The sequence below is a fragment of the Rhodotorula graminis genome, assembly GCF_001329695.1.
Source record: "Rhodotorula graminis WP1 unplaced genomic scaffold RHOBAscaffold_15, whole genome shotgun sequence".
Taxonomy (NCBI): domain Eukaryota; kingdom Fungi; phylum Basidiomycota; class Microbotryomycetes; order Sporidiobolales; family Sporidiobolaceae; genus Rhodotorula; species Rhodotorula graminis.
This window is the reverse complement of record NW_017264942.1, coordinates 522,582-539,972: the sequence shown is the minus strand read 5'-3', so window position 1 is coordinate 539,972 and position 17,391 is coordinate 522,582. Positions and strand designations below refer to the sequence as shown.

Here is a 17,391-nt window from a genome sequence, read left to right as displayed (position 1 = left end):
GCCGAGAGAAAGAGAGAGAGAGACACGGCCAAGTTGCTCAAGGAGAGGCGAGGACTGCGCTACGACCGCCACCTCCTCAGGACCTCCTCGCCGACGTCCGACCCGATCTGGCCAAGCCCGTTCCCAATCTCGCCCGCCACGTCCTTGAGGTCACGGTCGACGAGGGCGCCCCTGCCGCCGCGCACGAACCCCCACCAGACGGCGACGGCGTACACGAGGTGGAGGCCGGCGACGACGACGATGAGGATGCGCGCCGAGACGTTGGGGGCCGTTGCGAGGATCGGGTACAGGTTGCGCACGAGGAAGAAGAGCGACAGGAGGGTGCCGACGAGGGCGAACGCGCCCGAGACAAAGCTGACCGGGATGAGCGAGAGCCACTGCGCCGCGCAATCGAGACTCAGTAGCTTGCTCTTGTGCGAGAGAGAGAGCGGGGACGCACGGCGACGAGGATCCAGACGGTCGACGAGTAGCCGTACAAGCTGACGATCTCGACGGGGGAGCGGTCCGACGCGCCGGCCCAGTACTTGATGGCGGCCCACACGAGCAGTGGCACGCCGAGGTAGTACGTGTACCTGCGGGTGCGCGAGGTGAGTCTCCGCGACTCTGCGAGAGAGGGAGGGAGGGACGCACACGATCGAGGTGGCTGCTCCCAAGCGGGTAAAGTCGTACGTGTACTCGGCGTCGTCGAGGTAGGCCGCGATCGACGTGTACAGCGACGAGGTGAGGAACAGCGAAAACACGAGCGTCGTCGGGACCCAGAACGGCCCTGTTTCGCGCGCGCAAGGGAGAGAGAGAGAGTTAGGAATGGCGTCCACGACGAGGAGGACAGGAGGGCTCACCGTAGAGGTCCGGAGCGCCCTCGAGCACCTCGCCGACATAGTCCTCCTTGGGCAACAGCGTCTTGTAGCACCGCTCGAGGACCTTGGCCGTGTTGACGTCGAACCAGCTCGAGTCTGCGGCGGGCGGGTCCGAGGGTCAGTGACAGGCCCAAGTTGCAGAGAACGACGACGCACAAAAGTCGAGGTTGAGGACGCCGCCGCTCTTTGTGGCGCCGTCGATCGAGCTGCCGAGGCGCTGCTCTGCGCTGTACAAGTCCTGGCCTGCGCGCACATGTAGGGAGGGCGACGACGACGACGAGGCGCCGTTGGGCGAGATGCGGCCGAGCGGGACGTCGGGCTGGATGGAACCGGTGCTGAAGTCTGTTTGCACGAGTTCAGCCTTCCTGGCTCGTCCACCCAACGCGTGGCGAGAGAGAGAGGGGGGCGCACCTTGGAAGGCGAGGTTGCCCGCGCCCGTCTCGTCCACGTCAAAGATCGTGTCCTGCCGCGGCATGCTGGCGGGTGCTGTGGTGTGTGCGGTCGAGTGCAGCTAGTCGCAGCTCGTGCGAGGGGCGAGGCGGTCGAGCAAAGCGGTTCGCCTCCATCGCGTCGTCGTCGTCGGAGGCGCGCCTCCCCTCGACCTAGCTGATGAGACACTCCGGAAACGAGCGGGGGCCGAGGTCGATGGCCAAGTTCGACGGTTCCGAGCTGTGCGCTGCTCAGCGAAGCGCCCTGCACTTCGATCGACAGCGTGCCAGTGATGCGCCTGAGCCGCCCCACACGCTCGCGCTCGCCGCCCGTGCTCCCGCTCGCCTCTCGCTCTCCTCCCTCCTCGCTCAGGCTTGCTCCTCGCTTCTCGCACCCGCACACTCGCACACCATGGTCGCCTCGGTCGCAGTCATCCAAGGCGCCGGCGGCTCGCTCGGCTCGCACTTTGCCCGTCACCTCCTCAAACGCACCTCGCTCTCGGTCGTCGGCACCTCGCGCGACCCGGCCGCCGCCAAAAAGGCCATCCTCGACGGCGCAGGCGACGGCTTTGACCCCTCGAGGTTGACCGTCCTCGAGCTCGACGTCAAGCGCGAGGACTCGGTCGCCCAGGCCGCGAGCGACGTCGAGAAGCGGTTTGGCGCAAAGAGCCTCCGGTTGCTCATCAACGCGAGCGGCGTCGTGCGTCCCCGACTCTCTCTCGACTCTCAAGAGCCGACGACGAACCTGACTCTCGAGAACCTGTCCCCGCAGCTCCACGCCGACAAGTCGATCCGCCAGGTCGACATGGACCAGCTCCTCGAGACGTTCCAGCTCAACACGTTCGGCCACCTGTTGGCGTTCAAGCACTTTTGCCGGCTCCTGCCGCAAAAGAACGACATGCGCAAGTCGCAGGCCGACAGCGCCGACCAGGACCCGGCCAACGGCGCCGTCCACCCGGGCCTGAGCGTCCTCGCGAGCTTGACGGCCAAGGTCGGCTCGATGGGCGACAACAAGATGGGCGGTGCGTCCTACTCTCTCTCTCTCTGTGTGTGTGTGCGCCAGTCGTCGGGCCGCGAGAAGGACCGCGGCGCTGACTGTCCCTGCCGTCGACAGGCTGGATCGGGTACCGCGCGTCCAAGGCGGCCGCCAACCAGACGATCGTCACGCTCCAGCGCGAGCTCTCGATGCGCTCGACGCCGTCGATCGCGCTCGCGCTGCACCCGGGCACCGTCGTCGGGACCAACCTGTCCAAGCCGTGGACGCGCGAGGAGGATGCCGGCAAGAAGCCTGGCGTGCACGACGCCGACACGGCGACGGCCAAGCTGCTCGACGTCATTAGCGGGCTCGGCGAGAAGGACGGCGGGCGGTTCCTCAACTATGCCGGCGAGGAGCTCCCTTGGTGATTGCGAGCGAGGCTCGACCCTCGCACTGCAACTCTGTACAAAGCTCGTCTCGCGCTCTCGGTCTCGCTGCTCGAGAGTTGGCAAAGCGAGAGGTACACTGCAGACACGAGAGAGAGAGAGAGCTACACAAGGACGAGAGAAAGCGGGTACTGGGGAGACAGGACGAGGTCAAAGCGAGAACAAGCAGAACCTCCTCGGGAGACGACCAACGATGACGACGCCCCGCTCACACCCACACGTCCTGCTTCTGCAGCCCAGCAAAGAGGCTGCTCCTGCGCCTCGACTGCCCACCGCTCGGACGCACCGGCGCGCCCGTCTCGCCCTCGACGTCGCCAGCCTGCGCCGCGCCGCCGCCGCCGCCGCCACCGACGAGAGGCGACGCTGCCTGCTCAGTCTCGCCGGTAGCCGTCGGCGCCGTCGAGGTCGAGGTGGTCGTCGTGGCAGCATTCTTGCCCGAGATGGTGCGCATGAGGGCCGAGCCAAAGCCGCTCGGCTGCTGCGGGCTCGAGTCGGCGGCGGCGGGCGGGTGGAGGAGCGCCTCGACGCGGCGGCGGAACGTGTCGGCCTCGCTGCGGTGCGAGAAGGTGCCGAGTCAGTCTCGATGCCGAGAAGGTGGAGGAGAGAGCGAGAGAGCGAGACGTACTTCATGAGGAGGACGTCCTTGAAGACGAACCCGATCGTGACCTCCCTCCTGTTCCCCTCCTGCCCGACGACCTCGAGCCCTTTGTCCTTGTCGACGACGTCGAGCTCGACGATGGGCGCCGACACGAGGAGGGCGCTGTCCGACTCGGGCAGCTGGCCATTCTCGTCCTTGGGCGCCGCCGGGCCGGGTGCCGACGAGACGGGCGCGTCCTTGGACCCGGAGCCGAACGACGAGCGCTGCACCTTGCGGTGAGGGTAGAAGCGGAGCGAGTGGATGAGGGACGGCGAGCGGATGTAGAGCGCCGTGACGGGGTGGCCCTGCGCACGATCGCCGGAGAGTTCAGTCGGTGTCGCCGCTCGAGAGAGGGCGAAACGAGGACAAAGAGGACCGTCGAGCGCACCTTGTACGTCGGGAAAGGCGACGGCGCCTTCTCGGGCTCCTCAAACGTGAGCCCACCACGACCTCCCGCCGCCGCCTCCTCGCCACTCTGCCGGCGCGGCGGCGTCGTCGTCGTCGCCGCAGCGCCGCCGCCCGCCGTCGCCGTGCGAGGCGTGCGCTCACCCGTGCGCGTGCGCGTGAGCGACACGCCGTCGCCGCTGCCGGCCTCGCCGTGCGACGACGACGACGACGACTTGCCCGGCGTGACGGCCGAGACGACCTTCTTGACAAAGCCCGAGAAGCCGCCCTTGCTCTCGGCGGCGGCGTGCGGGTCGTCGTCGGTCGTCGTTGCGGTCGGGTCGCCGCCGGTGCCAGAGTCGCGCGACGTGGTGCGGCCGAACGAGCCGATGCTGAGGCGGCGGCCGAGCGACGCCATGCGCGCCCTGCTGCGGTCGACGTGCACGGGCGGCTTCTTCTGGTTGATGACGAGGACAATCTCGCCGAGCTGTAGGCGTGGGGACAAAGAGGAGAGTCAAGTCTGCTCGGTGCGAGAGGGAGCAGGAGCGACGACGAGAACGGGCGAACGGACCTTGGTGACCCAGAGCGTGCCCTCGACGACCCACTCCTCGTCGCCCTCGCGCTCCCTCAGCTTCTTGCCGCCCTTGACGCCGACCGTGCCCTCGGGCCAGAGCACGACCTGGGCCTTGACGCGGCCGTACGCGAGCCAGTCGCCCTTGGCGACACTGGGCGGCTCGACGTTGGGCTCGCCCGGGACGCCGCTCGACGGAGCTGGCGCAGGGTCCGAGGTGCGCAGGGTGGCGAACTGGGCGGCCGTGTGCTCGAGGGCGGCGTTGTGCTCGAGGGTCGAGCCGGTCGCGGACGAGGGCGTGAGCGAGGCGGCGTCGCTCGTGCGGCGATCGGCGTGCGGGTTCGGGGCAGTCGGGCTGGACGACGAGGCGGCGGATGTGCTGCCGGCGGATGTGCTGCCGGCGGGCGAGGTGGCGGACGACGTCGAGTGGGTGGGAGCAGAGGGCTGGGCCGGATCAGGGTGGGCGGTGAGGTCGCGCGTGAGGAAATCCTGTGTGCGAGAGTGCGTGTGAGTGCTGCGATGGCTCGTGAGAGCGGGCTGTGCTGCGTACCATGGCAGCTGGCGGTCGTGCGAGGGCGGGAGTTCGAGTCGGAGATGAAGGGCGGTGCAGGTGGGGGCGGCGGACGAGATGAGGGCGAGTGGACCACGCAAGGCTGTGCGCGCTGTCGGGTAGGTGTGCGTGCTGCTCGAGAGGGTGCTCGCAAGAGCGTGAGCTGGTTGAAGCGGGAGAGCAAGAGCAAGTGGGCGCCGCTTCTTCGTCCTTCTCGAGTCGTCTGACCTCCGTCCCGCATCTCACGGGTTCTCAGCATCGAGAGCAGAGTCGCACTTGCACAGCCTCTCGAGAGACTCCCACCCTGCGAGACCAGACCCAGAGATGCGCGTGCTCTCCTCCTCCTCGTCCTCGTCCTGTCGCTTCGACACGAGCCGCTCGCCATCGCCGCTCTCTCGACCCACAGAGAAGCACACAGAGAGTGAAGAGAGTCATGCGAGATGCGAGGGTACTACTACCTAAGAGAGAGAGAGACAGCCTTCGAGGGCTCACCGTTTTGACCCGCCGATGCTCCTACTCAGCCACCGCTCGTCCTTGCGCTCGGGCCGCTCGGCGACGAGGTGCGGCGGCACGAACGCCCCATCGTCGTCGTCGTCCTCCTCCTCCTCCTCCCCTTCGGCGCCCTCCTCGTCGGCGACCGTGACGCCCTCGGCGGCCGCCGTCCCGCTGCTGAGCGCGCCGCGGTCGACGTGCCCCTGCTCGTGCGCGTGCTGCTGCTGCTGCGCACCATTGCGGTCCTCGGCCTCGGCCCGGCGCCCAAACGACGCAGGCGCGTTGCGCAAGCTCTGCGCGAGGCTCGACGACATGGCGACGCTCGCGCCCTGCCCTTGCGCCTGGCCCTGCCCGTGCTGGCCCGACGACGCGCCCGTGCCGGGCATGCCGCTGATGCCCGTCCCACCCGCGCTCGTCGGGCGAGGCGTCGCCGGGCTCTCGATCTCGAGCGCCGCGCTCGGCGGCTCGACGGGCAGGACGGCGGCGCCACCTCCCGCCGTCGGGATCGTGCGCGCGCCCGACGCCGCTGACGACGACGAGGCGCCCTTGATGGGCGGGACGAGCGGCTGCTCGCGACCTTGGGCGAGCGACGTCTTGCGCTCGCGCGCCTGGGCCCAGTCGCGCTCCGGGTCCGGGCGCCACGACGACAGGGCGGCGTTGACGGACGACGGGCGGCCGAGCGCGATCGGGAGCGAGCCGACCTGGTGCTGCTGGTGCTGCTGCTGCTGTTGCGCGCCACGAGGGCCGCCGGTGCTGTTGGGCGACGTGAGCCCGCTCATGGCGAGCCCGGCGGCGCTCGAGCCTCCTCCGAGGTCGGGCACGACGTCGTCCTCCTCGCTCGTCTCGGCGCTGTCGGTCCCGTCGTCGTCGGCCTGGTACGTCGCCGCGTTGGGCGTGTCGACGCTCGCGCGCCGGCGCATCGAGTGCAGCGGCCGGTGGCTCGGCACGTCCATGGCGAGCACGTCGCGGATCTTTTGCTCGCCGCGCCGCACGTCGCGAGGGTCGGGCCCGCCACCGCCGCCGCTGCTGCGGCCGAGGCGCGAGTGCTCGAGCGTCGACGAGGCGAGCGCGGCTTGGGCGTCCTCGCGGGCCGAGGTGGCCGTCTGGCGGTGCGCCTCAGGCGGCGAGAAGGGCGGGAGCGCCGAGTTTTGCTCGCCGGCGGCGCGGGGAGCGGGCGAGGCACGGCTCGCCGGCGAGCCGTAGGCGCGCGTGGCGCTGACCGAGGGCGAGACGGGGAGGCCGACGGCGGGCGAGTGCGGCGAGGCGCGCATCTTGGGCGAGTGGGTCGCGAGGAGGGCGTTGTACGATGCCGACAGGGCCGACGCGCGCTGGAACGAGCCGGGCCGGAAGCTGGACGAGACGGCCGACTGCTGCTGGTGCTGCTGACCGTGCGACGGCCCGTTGCCGACCTCGAGACTCGGGCTGTCGAGCGGGACGGTCCTCGGCTGCGGCGAGCCAAGGTCGAACGCGTCGACGTCGACGTCCTCGTCCATCTCGAACGGTTGGTCCTCCTCTGCAGGCGTAAGGGCTCGAGTCAGTCTCGCGCACACGAGAGAGGGGAGGGAAAGGAGAAACGGCGACGACGCACCCTCGTCCTGCTCGGCGCTCTTCTGCCGCTCCCTCTGGGCCCGCTCGCCGAGCCGCTCGCTCCTCGCCGCCGGCTCGGGCGCGTCGCCCTTGTCGCTCGGCGTGACCGAGAGCTCCTCGCTCTCGGGGATGGCGACGAGCGGGTGGCCGGCCGCATGGAACGTCGGCGTCGTGCCCGTCGAGCTGCCGCCGCCGCCGCCGTTGCTGCCGCGAGTCGTCGGCTGCCCGGCGCCCGCAGAAGAAGGCGACAGGAAGCCGTTCGAGCCGCCGCGAGGGTCGCCACGGGGCGTCGTCGTGTTGCCGTCGCGCTGGTGGTCGCGGTTGCGGTCGCGCCCTCGCCGGTCGGCGGCGCCCTCGTCGTCCTCCTCGTCCTCCTCCTCGAGCGTCGCCGGGATGTTCTCGCCCTTGCGCGGCCCGCGCCCTCGGCCCCTCGACTCGGCCGACGCCGATGCCGACCCGGACCCTGGCTCGCCCGCCTCGCCGCGCTCGCGACTCGAGCTCTCGCCCTGCCGCACCGTCGAGCCCGACGCCGACGCCGACGTCGACGCGTCCTCGAGCACCTTGGCGTTGGCCTCGGCGAGCGCCTTGGTCCTGCTGCGGCTGCGCTGCGACGCCGAGCCGGCCGCCGCCGCCTGCGCGTGCGCGTGCGCGTGCGCCTGCGTCTGCGTCGACGGCGGGCCCGCCTCGTCGCGCCTCGCGCGCGAGCGCGACCGCCCACGCTCGTCCTCCTCGCGCTCGTCCTGGGCGCGGATCAGGCTCGACACGTCCTCGTCCTTGTTGGTCGCGCGCGGGACCGACGACGACGAGGCCGAGGCCGAGGCCGAGGACGAAGCGTGCGGCGCAGGGCCTGCGCGCTCGACACTGCCGCGGCCCCGGCTCATGGGCCGCTCGCGGCTCCCACTCGCGCTCGAGCGCCTCGCCGCCTCGCCGCCACCGCCGCCGCCGCCTTCGACAACGTCAGCGACGGGCGTGCGCCCCCTCTCCCTGCTGCGGCTCACGCTCGCCCCGGCATCGACCTTCTGTCGAGCGCGCGCGTCACGCTCGTCGCGCGTGCGGAACCCGCGCACGATCCCCTCCTCTTTGCCCGCGACGTGGCCGTCAAAGTTGTCGATGCGCGCCTCGAGGATCTCGAGCTCGGCTTTGGCGCGCCGGACGTAGGCGTCGTGGGTGCGGCGCAGCGCGACGAGCTCCTCGGCGGTGCGCTTGGCGGCCGACGAGAGGGCGCCGGTGAGGGTGCCGCCGAGGGTCGGGGGCGTGGTGGTGGCGGTGGAGGAGGTGGAGGACGAGTTGGTGGTCGAGGTCGAGGGCGGGACGATGAGGGCGGCGAGGCCGCGCGAGGCGGAGGTGGACGGGTTGGCCGGCGCGGGCGGGCGGTCGGGCGCCGAGAAGGACGCGCGCGAGGTGCGGCTCAGGCCGATCGAGAGCGGCGGGACCGACGCGTCGCTGCCCTGGGACGCGGCGCGACGTTGCGGCGACAGGAGCGGCGACAGGAGGGCGCGCTGGATCGTCGGCGAGTTGAGCATGCCGCTCGAGAGGCCGCCGCCGCCGGTGGTGGTGGTGGTGGTGCCGTCGTGAGGGCGCACGGCGGGCGTCGGCGGGGCGAGCGACGCCGGGTCAAAGTGCGGAGGGGGAAAGGTCGGGCCGTCGATGAGGACCTGGAAGGTCGACGAGTACAGCGGCGACGACTCGAGGTGGTCGGCCTCGGACGCCGGGAGGAAGCCCTCGTGCAGGGTGACGACCGTCGGCTTGGCCGCCTTGTGCTCGTCGTGCGCCGGCTCGCCCTCCTCGTCCTCGTCGTCCTCGTCGTCTATCGCAGACGACGAGCGGTGCTTGTCCGAGGCGGCATGGTCGTCGTCGTCGTCGGCCGGCGGCGGGAGGAGGGGCGTGGCGAGGGTCAAGAGGCGCTCGCCCGCGTTGATGCTCCACAGCGTCTGCTCCTCGGGCCGGATGCGCACGCTGACGAGTTGCGGGTAGCGCTGCGAGGGGCGTGCATCGGTGCGCAGTCAGTGCCCGTCGACGGTGACAGTCCGCGCGAGATTGACTCGGGTGGGGCGGGGGGCGACGCGGCGGCGACGTGCTCGCTCGCTCGGTGCTCGCGCTCGCTCGAGAGAGGGAGAGACGGGGACGCACAATCGACAGGCCGTCGTCCGAGTCGAGCTCGAGCTGGATTCCGTCAATCTGGCCCGGTGGGCCGTGCTGCACGATGCGGCCCCGGACCCGCACCGAGCAATCGCTCGAGACGAACTCGTGGCGGGCGAGCGAGTGCGCCGCCGGGGCCGGGGCGCTTGATGCAGGAGGGTGGCGGTCGGCGGCGGGCGGCATCGAGCCGCAGAGAGACGGTGGGTCGGGGGCGAGGTTGCTGGCGCTGGTGTGGGAGGAGAGCGAGGGACCGAGGGAGAGGTGGGGGCGACGTTACGCTCGCGACGACGACAGCGATCCGCTCGTCTCACCATTCTCTCTCTCGCTCTCTCGAGTGCACGCCCGTGGGGCAAAGGCAACGATGGCAGCGGAAATCAAGCGGGAATGCTACAAACGACAGAGAGTGGCACTGACAAAGCGGCACAGAAAAAACGACGACTCGACGAACGGCCGGCGGAGAACGAGGGAGGGATGACGAGAGAGAGAGGGACGAGCTGCGCGACGGGAACGAGGACCACCGTCAGGTCGTGCACGAGGAGGAGGAGAACAAAGAGAGCGAGGGCGCACCGACACCGACACCGCCGACACCGACACGGACGGTGCGCCTCACGTCCCACGCATGACGACCTCGGTCGGCCCGTCGCGCTCGCGGTGGGTCGGACAAAACTTGCCCGGCTGTTCCCAGAACTCGACGATGCACGGCTCGTGGAAGACGCAGTAGCACGACAGGCGCGCGAGGCGCTCGCCCGGCGCAAAGTCGTCGAGGCACATGATGCACTGTGCGGCGAGGTGGGGTCAGGGGGCGGCGCCGAGAGTGTGAGGGAGTGAGAGAGAGAGAGAGGGTGGGACGCACCTCGAGCGGCTCGAGCGTCTTGTCGTCCCTCGGCGTCGTCTTGTCGTCGCTGACGAACACTGCGCGCGGTCCTCCTCCTCGAGTCAGTACCTGGTCCTGCTCCTCGACCAAAGAAAGAGAACACCGAGCGACGCACCAACATGGTCCCTCGCCCCGCCCCCATGCCCACTCGTCGCCCCCTCGCAGCACGCCCCGACGTGCCTCACCTGGTCCTCGTCGCTCAGGCCGTCGAGCGCGGCCGAGCACACGGGGCACTCGCTCACGGTCGCGCCGCCGGCGTCGAGGCACTGGCGCAGGTGCACCTCGATCGCGTGCGGGTCGCCAGAGACGAACCCGGCGTCGCACTTGGGGCAGCGAGAGAGCGCGAGGTCGTCCTCCTCCTCGGCGGCGGCGACGGCGGGCGGCGGCGCCGGCGCAGGGGCGGCGACGTGCGGCGCGGCGTCGTCGACGGGCGCAGGCGCGAGCGCGGGCGCAGCAGCACGCGGCGAGTCGTCGTCGTCAAACACGACGCCCCAGCCCGCGCCGACGCCGAACGGCGCCCTCCTCTGCGCAGCAGGCGTCGCGTCCGGGCTCGGCTCCCTCGAAGAGGCCCTCCTCGCGCGCTTGAGCGCCGCCTGTGCCGCCTGGGCGCGCGGGCTCGAGGCGTCGCCCTGCCCCTGGCCCTGGCCCGGCGCGGCGGCGGCGGCGCCGTGCAGGTGCGCGAGGTGCGGATTTGGGTAGGCGGGGCCGGCGACGGGCGCGTGGGGCGCGTGGGGCGAGTGAGCGGGCGCGGGCGCGGGCGGTGCGGCGGGAGCGGGAGCGGGAGCGGGGGTCGGAGGAGGGAGGAGGTGCGCGAGGTGCTGGAGGGCGGCGGCGCGGGGCGAGGGGGCGGGCTGAGGAGCCGGCGCAGGTGGAGGGGGAGGAGGTGCTGCGGCGGCGGCTGCGGCGTGCTGGACGTCTGCGAGAGGGCGAGAGGGCGAGGGTCAGTCGCGGCTGAGAAAGAGAGAGGGAGAGGCGGGTCGAGCGCACCTTGCATGGGGTCGTCGTCGATGGGGAGGACGGCCTGGCCCTGCTCCCACTGCACAAAGTCGGGGTGGCCGCGCAGGATGGCATGGATCGTGTCGAAGTGAGGCTGCTGCTGGCGGATGACGGCTGCGGGGCGCACGAGGAGGGGGCAGAGGTCAGTGAGGCTCGGGGCGGCGCGAGCGCGAGAGCGAGAGACAGGAGGGACGGACCGAGGTTGGTCGACTCGTTGTACGGGTCAGACTTGAGGGTCAAGATCGCGTTCGAGTAGTCCTTGGCGATGCTGCGAGGAGAGAGAGTTGGTCAATGTCAACGAAGGGAGGTGGGGTGGAGGGTCGGCGGCGCCTCGTTTGAGGTGCGCCCGCCTCGAGAGGAGGTGGCAAAGGACAGGGTGAGAGAGAGTAGGGACGCACGCCTGGATCTTGCGGAGGACCGAGTCGGCCTGCTTCTTTGCGCGGGCGGGATCTCCCGCCGAGGAGAAGAGGGCGGCGGTGACGTGGTCGAGGACGTGTTGCCTGCGGAGCTTGAAGTCTTGCGACTTGCGGGTGATGGTGGTCCACACGAGGTGGTGTGTGTTGTCGTGGGTCGGGACGAGGGCGAGTTGGTCGACGAGGCGGTCGAGGTACTCTGGGTGCTTGACCCACTGGATCGACATGCCCGGGTCGACGGGGGCAGCTGGGGCGGCCATCGCTCCGGTCCGGTGCACTCGTGCGAGCTGTCGAGCACGAGGGCGAGGTGTGAGAGGGAGAGAGAGAGCTCGGCGGGGAGGAAGGCGACGCGACCTCCGACGTCCACTCCCTCTCGCCCAGACGCGCACTTGGACCCACGCACCAGCTGCGAGTACAGCCATGGCTCAGCCCGCAACCGCCACCGACCCGCCCGCGACCACGGCCGCCCCCTCGTCTCCCGCTCGAGGCGCCAACCCGGACGACCCCATGCTCAACGACGACGACCACCTCGACGAAGACGAAGACCAGCAGGAACTCTACGGTGAGCACCATCCTCTCGCCCATCCCCACCCACCCCCGCCTGTCGAGTGACGAGAGCAGGAGCCCCCTGCCCGCACCCGCCTCGTCCCTCGTCCCTCCCTCGAGCGAGCACGAGCACCGGGGCTGACCAAGGACGCCGCCATGCAGAGTCGTCCTCTTCTCCAAGCACCGAGACCGACACCCTCACCTGGATCAACTGGTGCGCCCACCTCGCCTCCTCCCCGGCCATCCGCACGTGCTGACTCGTCGCCTCTCTCTCCCTCTCTCTAGGTTCTGCTCCTTGCCCGGCCACGAGTACTTTTGCGAGGTCGCAGAGGTGCGTCCCCGCCTTCGGACGACCCTCCTCGAGCCGGCGAGCGACTCGGACCTGACCTCACTCTCGGCTCCTCGCGCAGGACTTTATCGAGGACGACTTCAACCTGACAGGCCTCGCGAGCCTCGTCCCGTTCTACAAGGAGGCCATGGAGATGGTCCTCGACGTCGAGCCCGGTGCGTCTCCCCCTTTCTCCCGCTCTCCGTCCTGTCGGCGCGGCAGCACCTCGCTGACTCGCGGCCCTCGCACGACGCAGAGGACGACGAGATCCACCGCGTGCCGGACGTGTCGATCGTCGAGTCGAGCGCAGAGCTCCTGTACGGCCTCATCCACCAGCGCTACATCCTCACCCGCCAGGGCCAGCAGCAGATGGTGCGTGCCCTCCCCTCTCCTTCCTCTCGCCCTGCCTCTCCCGACGTGCTCACACTCTCCTCCCCACGCACCGCAGTACGCCAAGTTTGACGCGGCCCACTTTGGCACGTGCCCGCGCGTGTACTGCACCCAGGCCAAGCTCGTGCCGTGCGGCAGGAGCGACCTCCCCGGCGTCGACACGGTCAAGCTCTTCTGCCCGAGCTGCCTCGACATGTACGTGCCGCCGAGCTCGCGCTTCCAGGGTGTCGACGGTGCGTCTCTCCCCCCTCTCTCTCTCCTTCTCCTGGGCGGCCTCGAGCGCTCTCGCTGACTCGGCCCCTCGCCCACCTTCGCAGGCGCCTTTTTCGGCACCACGTTCCCGCACCTCCTCTTCCAAACCTACCCGCCGCCGACCTCGCTCCCGGCACCCGCACCCGCCACGGCCGACCCGGCCGCGCGCGAGCCGACGACGCCGCTCACGAGCCTCGCAAAGGTCTACGTCCCGAGGATCTACGGCTTCAAGGTCTCGGAGCGCGCGAGGAGCGGGCCGAGGATGCAGTGGATGCGCATGCGGGTGCGTCGTTGTGTCCCTCTTTCTTTCTCTCGCTCTCGTCCTCGTCGATGCCGTCGCACCCCTCGAGCGCAGCCCTGACCAGCTCCCTTGCCCTCCCTGCCCCTCTTCGCTCGTCACCCTCTCTCTCTCGGACCCTCACCGCCACCCCGTCACGCACACGCACACGCACACGCATCAGCCCCGTGCCGAGGGCGAGATCGACTGGGACGACAACGCCGTCGCGCTCGACCCTGCCTCGGCAGCCGGCGGGTCCGGCGGCGCCGACGGCGGCAACGGGGCCAAGGGCGCCCTCTTTGACGACGACAACGTCGACGAGGAGGACGAGGCCGAGTCGGAGGAGGACGAGGACGGCGCCGGCGCCGGTGCGGCGGGTGGCGAGGGTGCGGGTGCGGGAGCGGCGGCCGCGGGCGACAAGATGGTGACGGCCGTCGCGTCGGCCCTCGGCGCCTCCAAGCTCGCCTCCCCGCCTGCGTCGTCGTCGTCCCCTGCGCCCGGCCCCGCTCCCGCTCCCGCACCGGCAGCGGCCGCACAGCGCGTCCTCCTCCCGCTCCGCACCGACCGCGAAATCAAGCCCCTCCCGCGCTCGCCCACCGCCCGCGCAGCAGCCGCAGCCGTCGCGTCGGCCTCTTCGTCGTCCGCGTCGACCACCGGCGCAGGTGCCGCTGCAGCGCACTCGTCGGCCTCGGCCTCGGCGTCGCCCAAACCGCCCACGTCGAGCAGCGCAACCGCGAGCGCGAGCGCGAGCGCGAGTGCCGCGTCGTCGGCGGCGAGTGCGGCGCTCGCGGCGACGATCCAGCGGCACCTCGCTGCTGCGGCGGCGGGCGGCGGCGCGGTGGGCCCGCCGGCGCGCGCGGTGGGCGGCGGTGGTGGTGGTGGTGGGGCCAGCGAGCGGCGCGAGGCGCCGGAGCGTGGGAGGACGGCGCACGTTGGCAGGACGGCGGTCGTCTGAGTGAGGGCGGGACGTGGCGAGGAGATGGTGCCGCTGCGTGGCGGGGCGTGCGCGGCGGGACGAGGAGGACCGGCGCGGCAGCGAGGAGGCGCGCGCCGGGCGGGTTTTGCGTAGTCGGTCGGCGCTTTCTTTCTCTCGGGGGTGCACGTGGGCGTTGGTGCGTTGTCATGCTGCTGTGCCTATCTCGTTCTCTGGCTGGTCGCGCGCACTGCGAGAGCGAGAGCTCGCTCGGCTGGAGCCGCTCGGACCGCTCTCTCCGTCTCGGCGCCCGCACTCTCGACTCTGCCTCCTCGCAGGCCTCGCAACCGGGCTCGGCCTGCTCGCCGATCGAGGTGCGCGCACGCAGCGGCGGCGAGGGCTCGCGCGCCGGTCCGCGGTCCGTGGCCTTCTCAACTTCGCTCGTCCGCCTCGTTCCAGCTCCACGCTCCGCTCCCCGCTCTCGCTGCTGCTGCTGCTGGTCAACGCGATGACTCTCCCGGCGACCTCAGCTGCGCCCTCTGCGCCCCGCCGCGCCTCGCGGTTTGACCCGTTCCTCGCCGCCTTCCTCCCAGCTCCCGGCGGCTCGCTCAGCGCAGCCGACGAGCGCGAGCGACTTGCGCGCGGGCACGACTGGTTCGACTCGGCGAGGGTCAAGGGCGCGCTCGAGCGCAGCGTCGCGCATCCGCTCGGGAGGGACGAGGCGCCGCAGTGGCTCGGGTACGAGAGCGCCGCCGAGGACTGGTGCGCCCGCCTCTCTCTCTCTTCCTTCTCCTAGTCGGCGACGAGCACACACTAACGACGTTGCACGACGCAGGGACGCCATGATGCAGGCGCAGTGGCACGACGCGCACGGACCGACCGTCGCCCACCTCGACCGCAAGCCGTCGCGCGTCCTCGACGTCGCGTGTGGCGTCCACGCGCACTGGATCGTCTCGACGGCGCAGCAACCCGGCTGGGAGCACACGCGCTTTGTCGGGCTCGACCTCGCGCCGAGCTTGGTGCCGCGAGCGATGCTGCCCAAGGCGGTGAGGAGCAGGGTTGCGCTCGTCGAGGCCAACTTGCTAGCCGGCCTGCCGTTCTTCGACGGCGAGTTCGACTTTGTGCGCGTCGGGTGCGTCAACTCGGCGATCCCAGGTGCGTCCAGCCGTCTCTCGCTCGCTCTCTCGGCGTCGACTGAAGCCCCTGTCTCCCTCGCAGAGGACGCCTGGGACCCGCTCGTCGAAGAGTGCCGCCGCGTCCTCAAGCCGGGTCACCAGCTCGAGGTCGTCGACACGCTCTTCAGCCTGTACATGCCGCGCCCGCTGCCCGTCATCATCGACGCGACCGAGCGCATCGTCCGTGCACGGTTCGTCACGCTCAACCTGCACGCCGCCATCCCGCCCGCCCTCGCCATGAACGAGCTCAAGGACATGCGCGCCGTCCAGCTCCCGGTCCTGCATGCGCCGGCGCACCCTCCCGCCACCACCGCCGCCGCCGCCGCCGCCGTCGCGACGAGCGAGAGCGACGCCAAGAAGGACCAGCACGCGCGCATCCTCCTCCACCTCTGGTCGCAGCGCATCGCGGCGCACGCCCTCCCGCTCGCCCTCGGCGTCGAGGACACGTACCGGGCCGAAGCGCCTCCCGGCGCACCTCGGCCCGCCAAGGCGTCGTCGGCCGCCGAGAAGGAGCGCCACATCCTCGAGTGGACGGGCGAGCTGCGCGAGATCGCGGGCGTCGCGAGCGTGCTCGAGCGCGAGTGGGGGTGGGCGTGCGCGTTTGACCGCAGGCTTGAGCGCAAGCTGGACGGGCAGGTGCGCTTGCTCGAGGGGGCGCTCGAGCGCGAGCGCGAGCGCGAGCGGGACGGCGACGAGCGGCGGCGGGCGGACGGCGGCGTGGGGCTCGCGCAGGGCGAGGTTCGCGAGGCGCTCGAGCAGCAGCAGCAGGTCGAGGCGGTCAAGCGCGAGGCGGAGCTAGAGCTCGTGCGAGTGCGGCGGCGACTTGGGCTCGAGGGCATGGAGCGCCCGTCCGAGCGGCAGACGATGGGCATCTTTGGTGGCGAGGCGTGGGTGTGCAGCAAGGGCACAGAGCGTGTGTAGCAGAGACTGAAACAGACGCGTGACCACGCACGAGCCGGTACGAGCGAGAGGGACCGAGAGCGAAGGCTCAGAGGTACATTCCATCGTCGTCGTCCTCTCCTCCTCCTGCGCGGCCCGACACACCGTTGACGCCTCCTGTCCGCGATGGTGCTGCTCCCGCCGCCGTCGTCGAAGACGCAGCCGCGACGCCCATGACCTCGCCATGCTCCCCTCCCTCGAGCGCCGCAGCCGGTGGTGGCGCCCTGCTCGCCGCGCTCGCCTGCGCGACGGCGTAGTGCGGGTTGCTCGCGTCGACGCCGACTTGCTCCTCGAGGGCGACGCGGATCATGGCGATGCGCTCGTGCTGCCGAGCACTGCGCCGCGGGCGAAACGCAGGGTCAGCTCGCTCCCCAAGCGTGCTCGAAGGGGGTGGACGCACATAGTCTCCTCGTTCTCCTTGACCGAGTCCTCGAACTCGCGCCGCGTGTCGTCGTCGAGCTCGTCGCCGTCGTCCCCGCGCACGAACGCCGCCAGCTCGTCGTTGCTCCGCTCGAGGTGCGCTATGCTGTTCTCGAGGCGGCCGATCTCTGCGTGTGCGTGCGGTGCAGGGTCAGCTTGGTGCGCTCGCTGGAGGTGGCAGAGGTGGGAGGGACGAGGGGGGGGGCTCACCGCCGACGAGGAGCTCTGGCTCGAGGAGGCGCAGCTGGGCGAGCGTGACGGGTTGGTCGTGCGTCGGGCGGAAGGGCGGCATGGCTGGCTGTCGAGTCTCTCGAGCAGGCGGCGTACGGGGCGAGGGTGTGGAGGGAGAGAACAGGCTTCGTTGCAGGAGAGTGTCGCGATCCAAGCGAAACTCGACGGCTGTAGGGAGAGCAGCGACGAGTATTATAAGGTGCGTGTCGGTCTAGGAGAGCTTCCATGCCGGCGGGCGTGGCAGCGACGGACCGTTCGGCTTGGTATAAGCTCTCCAAAGTTTCTGAAGAGCAAGAGAGGAGCGGCCGCCGCAGGCGCGCTTTTGGACAACGGGCGTGGTGCTCGAGGGGAGGCGCCGAATGAGGGTGCGACTTGGGCGAGGAAAACGTTCGCTCGCAGGCGCACCTCTCGCAACTCTCGCTTTCGCGCGCTCTCGACGACGCGCAGACGGGCAGGGGCAAACAAAGACGAGGTTTCCAAGGCATCATGGCAGTGTGAAAGGAGAAGGAGGAACGGGCACTGTAACTCGGGGGCGGGGGGGAGGAAGGAAAGCGGACGAGGGGGGGGGGG

General features: G+C 70.8%; 7 protein-coding genes across 7 annotated transcripts; 3 read left to right on the top strand and 4 right to left on the bottom strand.

The window, feature by feature from the left end:
• Positions 1-11: 11 nt before the first annotated feature.
• RHOBADRAFT_30103 (uncharacterized protein) lies at positions 12-1,325 on the bottom strand (the record flags this gene model as incomplete). Its single annotated transcript, XM_018412894.1, has 6 exons — positions 12-377; positions 440-572; positions 631-766; positions 840-953; positions 1,014-1,199; positions 1,269-1,325. Coding segments are annotated over 6 exons (944 nt in total), but the record flags the coding sequence as incomplete, so codon positions are not given.
• A 366-nt stretch (positions 1,326-1,691) lies between these two features.
• RHOBADRAFT_39528 (uncharacterized protein) lies at positions 1,692-2,745 on the top strand. The gene is made up of 3 exons (XM_018413626.1): positions 1,692-1,985; positions 2,058-2,307; positions 2,400-2,745. Exons 1-3 carry the CDS (start codon positions 1,698-1,700, stop codon positions 2,687-2,689), a joined length of 828 nt encoding a protein of 275 aa, XP_018268525.1. The 5' UTR covers positions 1,692-1,697; the 3' UTR covers positions 2,690-2,745.
• Positions 2,746-2,765: 20 nt separating this feature from the next.
• Positions 2,766-9,250, bottom strand: RHOBADRAFT_55935 (uncharacterized protein; the record flags this gene model as incomplete). Its single annotated transcript, XM_018418092.1, has 9 exons — positions 2,766-2,936; positions 2,994-3,258; positions 3,333-3,649; positions 3,733-4,215; positions 4,300-4,788; positions 4,850-4,952; positions 5,375-6,854; positions 6,930-8,904; positions 9,059-9,250. 9 exons carry the CDS (start codon positions 9,248-9,250, stop codon positions 2,916-2,918), a joined length of 5,325 nt encoding a protein of 1,774 aa, XP_018268524.1. The 3' UTR covers positions 2,766-2,915.
• A 163-nt stretch (positions 9,251-9,413) lies between these two features.
• RHOBADRAFT_55934 (uncharacterized protein) lies at positions 9,414-11,610 on the bottom strand (the record flags this gene model as incomplete). Its single annotated transcript, XM_018418091.1, has 7 exons — positions 9,414-9,561; positions 9,635-9,844; positions 9,921-9,979; positions 10,057-10,857; positions 10,929-11,051; positions 11,135-11,205; positions 11,336-11,610. 6 exons carry the CDS (start codon positions 11,608-11,610, stop codon positions 9,674-9,676), a joined length of 1,500 nt encoding a protein of 499 aa, XP_018268523.1. The 3' UTR covers positions 9,414-9,561; positions 9,635-9,673.
• A 447-nt stretch (positions 11,611-12,057) lies between these two features.
• Positions 12,058-13,227, top strand: RHOBADRAFT_18215 (uncharacterized protein; the record flags this gene model as incomplete). Its single annotated transcript, XM_018412414.1, has 6 exons — positions 12,058-12,110; positions 12,182-12,227; positions 12,307-12,400; positions 12,481-12,596; positions 12,673-12,847; positions 12,932-13,227. Coding segments are annotated over 6 exons (780 nt in total), but the record flags the coding sequence as incomplete, so codon positions are not given.
• A 1,337-nt stretch (positions 13,228-14,564) lies between these two features.
• RHOBADRAFT_46926 (uncharacterized protein) lies at positions 14,565-16,152 on the top strand (the record flags this gene model as incomplete). Its single annotated transcript, XM_018414890.1, has 3 exons — positions 14,565-14,818; positions 14,892-15,211; positions 15,275-16,152. The coding sequence occupies 3 exons, from the start codon at positions 14,565-14,567 to the stop codon at positions 16,150-16,152; spliced, it is 1,452 nt and encodes a 483-aa protein (XP_018268521.1).
• Positions 16,153-16,219: 67 nt separating this feature from the next.
• RHOBADRAFT_46925 (uncharacterized protein) lies at positions 16,220-16,882 on the bottom strand (the record flags this gene model as incomplete). The annotated part of the gene is made up of 3 exons (XM_018414889.1): positions 16,220-16,505; positions 16,571-16,718; positions 16,801-16,882. The coding sequence occupies 3 exons, from the start codon at positions 16,880-16,882 to the stop codon at positions 16,220-16,222; spliced, it is 516 nt and encodes a 171-aa protein (XP_018268520.1).
• Positions 16,883-17,391: the final 509 nt, after the last annotated feature.